Here is a 9,032-nt window from a genome sequence, read left to right as displayed (position 1 = left end):
AAAATAAAAATGTTTTTAAACAATATATTCAAGAACATGTATTATTTATTTCAGTTTTGGAAAAAAAGTACATGCATGTTTTCTGTATTTTTCTTTTTCATTTATCTTAAAACCAGATGCTTTTGTTTTCTTTTTTTTTTTTCTTTAACTCAGTAAAAGAAAACCAATTTACATTGAAGAACACAATAATAACCTATTCATGGGGAGCTTTTAATTGCATCCCACACGAAAGAAATATCTTGCCTTAAATATAACCTGGAAAGTGGAATCCAGAGCTAGAAGCCGGCCATCTTCCATGGCGTCGTCCATTCTATTGGAAATAGTTGCTTCCTGGAGCATTTTGGTAGTCTTTGTAGTATCAGGATCTGAGCCATCGGGAGAAGCTCAGTCTCTTCTCAACTGGAAAGCCAGCCTTTCTACTTATTCACAGTTAGACTCATGGAACAATAATACACACTCAAGCCCATGTCAGTGGTATGGCATATCTTGCAACAAGGCAGGAAGCGTTACAAGTATATCCTTGTCAAGTTCCTTCTTGAAAGGTAAGCTTGACAATCTGAATTTTTCGTCTTTTCCAAATCTTGCCCATCTTGTTCTCAGCTATAATCTATTGGAAGGAGCCATTCCAACTGACATCGCTTCTCTTTCAAAACTAACCCACCTTGACCTATCTATCAACTATCTTTCTGGTACTCTACCTCGTTCTCTATGCAATCTCACCCATATTTTAGAATTTGATGTCCGTTGGAATGACTTAACAGGGGATATAGATTCTAATTTGTTTAGAAACTGGCCGAAGCTTACCTACCTTGACTTGTCTATGAACCATCTTTCTGGTATCCTACCTCTTTCTCTAGCTAATCTCACCCAAATTTCACGACTCTATTTATACAAAAATGTACTAACAGGGGAATTAGATCCAAATTTATTTGGGAAGTGGAAGAAACTATTTGACCTTCAACTCCAATCCAATCAGTTCACTGGCAGTATTCCTCGTGAAATTGGTACCTTGACCAATCTAAAGCACCTTGATCTCTCAGAAAACAAGTTAAGTGGATCAATCCCAAAGCAACTGGGTAATTGCTCTTCTTTAACCAGCCTTCAACTCCAATCCAATCAGTTCACTGGCAGTATTCCTCGTGAAATTGGTACCTTGACCAATCTAAAGCACCTTGATCTCTCAGAAAACAAGTTAAGTGGATCAATCCCAAAGCAACTGGGTAATTGCTCTTCTTTAACCAGCCTTCTACTCCAATCCAATCAGTTCACTGGGAGTATTCCTCGTGAAATTGGTATCTTGACCAATCTAAATTACCTTAATCTCTCGGAAAACAAGTTAAGTGGATCAATCCCTGAGCAACTTGGTAACTGCTCTACTTTGTGGGAACTTTCTTTTGCACATAACAATTTGACTGGTAAGATTCCATTGCAGATTTGTAACCTAAAACACCTCGCAACTCTAGACTTGAAAAATAACTCAATTGATGGAAGGATACCCATAGAACTGGGCAGGCTACAATTAGATTACCTTGATCTCTCCTACAACAAGCTTTATGGTACCATACCGCCCAACCTTTTTGGGAGGTGTATATTCATTTCTTTGTCATACAATAATCTGAAAGGTTCCCTGTCCAATAATGAAGGTTGTATCTTGAAAGAAAAAGGTTTATCTAGAAGAAAGAAAATTCTCATAATCTCATCAGCTGTTCTGTGTTGTCTTTTTGGTGCATTAATGGTTGCCCGATTTACATTCTTGTACTGGAAGAAGAAAGGAGGTATGAAGAGAAAGGCAAGAGCAGGAAAGCATGGAGATCTATTTTCCATATGGAACTTTGATGTGAACACAGCATATAAACACATCATTAAAGCAACGAAGAACTTTGATTCTAAATTCTGCATTGGCTCTGGTTCCTGTGGAACCGTTTATAAAGCTGCGGTGCAGCCAGGGAAAGTAGTAGCTGTGAAGAAACTCCATTCCATGAAAAGCCAGGAGATCGTTGATGACACAAGTCTTAGGAATGAGGCATCTATGCTGGGCACAATACGGCATCGAAACATTGTGAAGTTACATGCTTTTTGTGAACATCCAAAATGCAAATTCTTGATTTACGAGTATATTGAAAGAGGAAGCTTAGCTGCTATGTTACATAATGATGTAGAAGCTGCAGCATTGGATTGGGTTAAGAGGTTAAACATCATTAAAGGTGTGGCTCATGCTTTATTTTACATGCATCATGGTTGCAGTCCACCTATAGTTCATCGAGATATGTCAAGCAAGAACATTTTGCTGGATTCAGAATTTGAGGCTCGTGTTTCTGACTTTGGTACTGCTAGACTGCTAAATCCTTACTCATCCAACCGATCTATTCTTGTAGGCACTTATGGATACATTGCTCCAGGTAATTAAGTTGGTTTACTCCTGTTTTCTTTCTTTTGCTTCTGCTATTAGATTTTAGATTGGAGAATATCAGTACTAACATTAGACTCATGATAAAACAGAGCTGACAATGGATTGGGTTCAGTGCTAAACCTACAATTAAATGACCCGTTGACATAATAGAAATAAAACATTTAGGGGGCCTGTTCGTTTGCTTTGAAGTCTGACATCTGAAAGTGTAACAATTACATTAAGAGGTATACTGGTATTGATGAACTTTTCTTTCCTCTAAACATGCAGAGAATTTGTTCTGAATTCTGAAAATTGTCAAACCATATTTGAGAGTTTTTGTTTATCTTTTTGGGTAGAGAAAGTCGATAAGAATTAAGAAGAAATGAACAGGCCTAGCCTTGAGTATAGGGTACTATTTATGTGGGATGGATTGGATTGGGTCCATGTTGACTTAGGGTCAGGTCAGGTGCGGGTAGGTCCATGTTGACTTAGGGTTGAGCCAAACCCAACTCACTGACATCTCTATATATGTATGTCTATCTACAAAATTGTGCAAAGCATATGTAAATGTAATTATAATTCCCACCCTGTCATAATGGAATCCAGAATTCCTACCGACTTTCTCTACCCACTCCCTCCCTACCTACACTACAATGCAGTCGCCCATCTTACATACAAGATGGCAATGTGTGGCTGCAATTTAAGGCAGTAACTGAGTACAGAGTTGTGGACAAAAAATCTGGAGTGGTCATAATTGGGATTCAAAATGTAGGGCTAGACCCTGTAGAATATGGCAGGATAAGCTTGGATCTATTGGGTTGGATTGGATACTAATCAGTAATTACCTCCCAAAAGGCAGGTAGAATATAGCACCTCAGAAAAAATCTTGATTGTTTTCTGAATATATAGGTCATCATCTACGGATCTGAATGTCTTTTTGAACTCAGATCGTTGAGCTTGTCTTATTTATTTTGCAGAGCTCGCATACACCATGGCTGTGACTGAAAAATGCGATGTTTATAGTTTTGGGGTGGTGGTGCTCGAGACTATAATGGGGAGGCACCCAGGAGAACTCATCAGTTCATTGTCGTCATTGGTTGCAAGGGATCTACTGGTAAAGGATGTGTTGGACCCACGTCTAATGCCTCCTATGGATCAGATTGCACAGGATGTTATTTATGTAATAATGCTGGCATCCACATGCTTACGTTCGGATCCAAAATTTAGGCCAACCATGCAGAAGGTCTCTCAGGAGTTGGCCAATCGTAGGCATTCATTTGCTCAGCCTATTGACGTATTATCACTGCATCAGCTTAAGGATCTCGGGATGTGTATAATTGGCTAATTGCCATATAATCAGTGATCATCACCACATTACCTTTGGAGATTGTCTAATTATTTTCAAGGTCTGGGCCCGGCCTTAGATTAGACTCTCACCCAAGTTCAATCACAATCCGAGCAGTCTGTCTGTCTTTGTTTCTAAAAACATCAAATGTATTACCGGAATTTTTCATTCTGAATTGTGGGGATTGAAATTATAATTTTTTTCATTTATAAAATTGTTGGTACTCTTATGTTGGAGGATTTGACCTACACCCATTTTCTATTTCCTTGGTAGGTGTGTTGTGTTTGCCATCAATGCCATTTTTCAAACTATATCACATCAGTGCCGGATCAGAAATCAGTTTTTTGAGAAAAGGTTCGCTGTTTGGTTAGCCTTTTTTTTTGAAAAAAGCATTTTTCATATCATGCCTTGAAATTGGGATCTCCCTTTTAATCAAATAGAAAAAGGTAAAATATAAAAGCCTCATTTGAAGTTTCTCACAATCATAAAAACCTCCTTGAGGTTTTACTTTAACAAAAATCTCCCCTGAACTGTTTGCACAGCATACAATGCGGACCCAATAGGGACATCGCGTGGAGCAGAAGCCGGCATGCAATGCGGGCCCAATGGCATAGCCGCACGTGGCGACCTCAAATGGCTGCGCATGCAAGGTCGAGCTATATGCACCCACCTACCTCCTAGCGACCTCAAGTATAAATAGGGGATGACCCCCCCATGGTGAACACACACACTAAGAGACTCTACTACTAGGAGTTCTACTACTTCCATTGCGACCTCATCTAAGCTATCCTAATTCAGGCCTCATCCATCCTCACCATACTTTCACTAACTTGATCGCCAGAGCCTCCGCCTCAGGTTAGCATCCGGGAACTCTGACGTTATCTCTTCCTACGTAAGACTGATTTGTAGGACCTGAGCCACTGCAAACCTCAGACTCATCAACCAGCCCTCAGCTTGGAAGCGTAATTACCATGTTGCCCTCATTCCATCCAAGGAAACAACAACAATTAGCATTGTATGTGGGAACGATTGTTAAGACTTCCCCTAACTGGACTTGAACCTAAAAACTTGTCTTAAAATCAACCTTTAGGCTTCTGCCAAGATGGAAAGAAACACTACAAATGCTCAAAACTTGGTCACGATGAACCAATTCAAAGCGGTCTTCAATTGGCTCAACAATTCAAAGCGGTCTTCAACCAATTCAAAGAAACACCAGCAGCGCCCGACAGAAGGCCACCCACAGGGTAGCTGCCCCGCTAGGAGCCCAAGGCGCCATAGCGAACAATCATTTCCAAACTCGTTGGCTATATGTCCCATCGGCCCCAACAGGACCAACCCTTAGAGTCCAACAGTAGTTGACGCATCAGTCAGCCGCCGACAAGGGAACAACTCAGCATAGTCTCGCAATCACCGTCGAGACCAAGGATATCGCTACCGATAGGAAAGCCCCCGGGATGAAGGTAGGTAGCCAAGCCACCACAACCTTCCTTCGAGGGTCGAGGGCCAATTCCAAACCTCTCCCTCTTATATCTCGAACCTCCGAGGGCTCCTAAATGACCAGCACATTAGAAGGAATCGAAACACACCTGTATCGGAGTACTCGAGGAACAAGGTCGACCCATTCTGTGTCTAGGAGAACTAGGATGAGGCTCAAGCCCCCATCGACCAAAAGATCGTCGACTTATAAGCGGATCTTGGCGCCGTCAAAGATGAACTCTGCTTGGTTAGGAAAAGTCGAGCTGACACCTTGGCAAGTCATAACCCATCATTCGAGAAGATGGACGCCTTCACCACTGACATCACATCGGAGCCTCTCCCACAGCACTTCAAAGCTCTAACACTCGAGATGTACAGCAGAACCTCGGACCCGAACGACCACCTGGAAAGCTTCAAGGCACTCATGCTCCTCTGTGGGTATTCCGACACCTTGACGTGTCGGACCTTCCAAGTGACCTTCAAGGGGGAAGCCAGCCAATGGTTTTTCGGGCTCTCCCCTAGATCCATCAACTCATGGGAGCAATTCGCCAGTCTCTTCCTTTCCCACTTCATCAATAGCCAACGGTGCAAAAAGAGCGTCATGTCACTCATGATCGTTCAACAAAAGTGTGGTGAGAGCCTGCAAGCCTACTACATCAACCACTTCAACAATGAGGAACTTGAAGTTCGAGACCTCGACCCCATGGTCTCCATGTACGTCGCCATCAATGGCCTCCTGCTAGGCTCGGCCCTCAAATGCTTTGTGGCCAAGACACTGCCCAAATCCAAGGCGGAGTTCCTTAAGAAATCCTAGAAGTACATCAACACTGAGGAGGCCTCAACCAGTGACCGCCAGGAAGGAGAGGCCAACCATCACAGCGGAGGCCCAGAGAATAAGAGGATAAACGGAGACAGCCACAATGGCAACAACAACAACAACAACAACAAGGAAAACAAAAAGCCATCGACCTTGGCCCTAGCTTATAGCAAATACACACCACTCAACTCCGCTCGAACACAAATTCTCATGCAAGTAGTGAAGGAAAAGTACGTGAAGTGGCTTGAGAAGATGAAGAGGAACCCCAAGAAGGGTAACCCAAAGAGGTACTACAAGTACCACCGCGGCACCGACCACGACACCGAAGATTTTTACGACTTGAAGACTGAGAATGAATCCCTCATCCGCTGTGGCCACCTGAAGGAATATGTGGGTGGTGAAGCCAACGCCTCATCCTCACAACAATAATAGTAGCCGCAGTAGTTAGCTAGCATCATCGATGTCATCATTGAGGGCATGGCCTCGGATGGCATCTCGGCCTCGGCCCAAGAAGTCGAAGTAGAACAAAGCCCTCACCTTTACGGATGCAGACCTAAAGGGGATCCCGGTCCCCCATGACGATACTTTTGCTATCGTTACGAAATTACATGGTGAACAAATTATTGGTCGACAGCGGTTCCTTAGTCGACATCCTCTTCTATGACACCTTTGAGAAGAAGAAGTTGGCACCCGAGCGCCTTCGGCCTGACAACGTGCCACTCATTGTCTTCTCCGGGAATGTTGTCAAACCAAAGGGATCACCCTACCAGTCATGGTAGGGATAGAACCCTAGCAGGTGATGAGGATGAATGAGTTCCTAGTTGTGAAGATTGGCTCCCCTACAATGCTATCATTAGGTGGTCAACCCTCTACGCGCTCAAGGCAGTCATTTCCTTTTACCACCTTGCTCTCAAGTTCCCCACCGAATACGGCATGAGAGTCGTCTGGGGGGATCAACAAACTATCTACTAGTGCTATGTGGTAGTACTAAAGGGCAAGAAAAAAGAAGCTTTATCATTAAAGGGCCTCAACCTCAGGGAGGAACCAACAAGTTCAGGACCTCATCTCAGTGCCCCTAGACGAGGCCAGGTCCAAGAAAATGGTACGCATCGGGACCGACCTTCCCCCAAACAACCTTTTTGAGTTGGTAAGTTTCCTCAAAGCTAATCCCGACGTCTTTGCTTGGTTTGCCAATAACGTGCTTGGAATTGACCCTTCAGTCATTACTCACAGGTTGAGCATAAACCCAAGCTCTAGGCCAGTTTGGCAGAAGAAGATGAACTTTGCATCAAAGTGATGGAAATCCATCGGAGAGGAAGTTGATAAGCTACTCAATGTCGGCTTCATTCGAGAGGTACATTACCCTAATTGGTTGTGCAATGTGGTTGTGGTAAAGAAACCTAATGGGAAGTGGTGGATCTGTATTTTCACAGACCTCAATCAAGCCTACCCCAAAGACAGTTTTCCTTTGCCGAGAATCGACCACCTCATCAACACCACTGTAGGGTACGAGCTATTCAGCTTTATGGACACCTTCTCCGGCTACAATCAAATCAAAATGCACCCGGAGAACGAGGAGATGGCCTCGTTCATCACGAAGCATGGCATGCACTATTACAGGGTAATGCCCTTCAGCTTCAAAAACGCAGGAGCTGCCTATCAACGGCCAATAACAAGGTCTTCAAGCACCAAATGGGGTGAAATGTCAAAGCCTATGTAAACGACATGGTTGTGAAGAGCTTAAATGCTGACCAACAAACATTGGACTTAGTCGAGACCTTTGACACCTTGCGGAAGTATAAATGAAGCTCAATCCCAGTAAGTCTGCCTTCAATGTCACCTCGGGTAAATTACTAGGCTTCATCGTCACGTAACAAGGTATAGAGGCCAACCAAGAGAAGATTTAGGCTATCCTTGACATGTCACCACCTCGGTCAATCAAGAAGACTTAGAGACTTACCAGCCGAGTGGTCATCCTCAGTCAATTCATGTTGAAATCAATTAACCGTTGCCTACCTTTCTTCCAAGCCATCAAAAAACTGAAGGACTTCTAGTGGACATAAGAGTGCTAGTGTGCCTTTGACGAGGTAAAGTCTTATCTCGACTTGCCTCCCCTATTTACTCGGCTGCTCCAAGGAGACATGCTGTACCTATAACTCTCAGCTGAAGATGAAGTAGACAACTCTATTTTGATAAGAGAAGTTGGAGTGCAAAGGCCTACCTACTACATTAGCAATGTCCTCGGTGACACTGAAACCCGCTACCTCAAAGTGGAGAAATTGGCCTTTGCCTTAGAGGTCTCAGCCAGGAAGCTTAGATTGTACTTCCAAGCCCATAATATCATGGTCTTAACCAACCAGCCCCTCAAGACCGCTCTTGCTAAGACAAAGACTTCTGGGCAGCTGACCAAATGGGTCATCGAATTGTCTAAGTTCGACTTACAGTACCAGTTGAGGCCTACAATCAAAGCGCATACCCTAGCTGACTTCATAGCAGAATGCACCTTCAATTGACCCCTCATTCAAGCCCCTGAAGAGGTGGAGGGGCCCTGACCAATCGAAGGACCTCGGCCTACCTAGAAGTTGTTCATTTACAGATCCTACAACTCCAAGGGAAGTGGAGCAGGTCTCATACTCCTTACCATAGACAACACCAAAGTAGAATATGCGTTTGTGGTTTGACTTCTTGGCCTCCAATAATGAAGTCCTACTCGTAGGCCTACGACTCACCAAGGACCTTGATTCTCAACACATTGAAGTCTTGAGTGACTCCCAACTAGTGGTGAACCAAGTTAAAAGTGAGTACGAACCTAGAGAACACAACATGGCCAAGTACCTAGCCAAGGTGCAAAAGCTCACCTGCCACTTCCAACACTTTATTTTACTACAAGTCCCCTAGCCAAAGAACATGAGGGTTGATGCCCTATCCAAATTGGCCAACACCTTGGGCACAGCCCTTAGCCACACGGTCCACATCTAGAAACTAGAACACCCCAGCATCGAAGA

At 43.7% G+C, this 9,032-nt stretch overlaps 1 protein-coding gene across 1 annotated transcript; it reads left to right on the top strand.

The window, feature by feature from the left end:
• Window positions 1-212: 212 nt before the first annotated feature.
• LOC104596780 (uncharacterized) lies at window positions 213-3,982 on the top strand. Its single transcript, XM_010258066.3, has 2 exons — window positions 213-2,399; window positions 3,367-3,982. The coding sequence occupies exons 1-2, from the start codon at window positions 296-298 to the stop codon at window positions 3,732-3,734; spliced, it is 2,472 nt and encodes an 823-aa protein (XP_010256368.1). The 5' UTR covers window positions 213-295; the 3' UTR covers window positions 3,735-3,982.
• Window positions 3,983-9,032: the final 5,050 nt, after the last annotated feature.

The sequence above is a fragment of the Nelumbo nucifera genome, chromosome 5 (genome assembly GCF_055504915.1).
Source record: "Nelumbo nucifera cultivar China Antique chromosome 5, China Antique-T2T, whole genome shotgun sequence".
In the NCBI taxonomy this organism is placed as follows: domain Eukaryota; kingdom Viridiplantae; phylum Streptophyta; class Magnoliopsida; order Proteales; family Nelumbonaceae; genus Nelumbo; species Nelumbo nucifera.
Note: the sequence above shows the minus strand (reverse complement) of the source record. Positions and strands in the feature narration are given on the sequence as shown.

Coding starts and splice junctions, on each gene's coding strand:
- LOC104596780 (XM_010258066.3), top strand. CDS start 296: ATGGCGTCGTCCATTCTATTGGAAATAGTTGCTTCCTGGAGCATTTTG. Junction 2,400..3,366: donor TTATGGATACATTGCTCCAG/GTAATTAAGTTG, acceptor TTTATTTTGCAG/AGCTCGCATACACCATGGCT.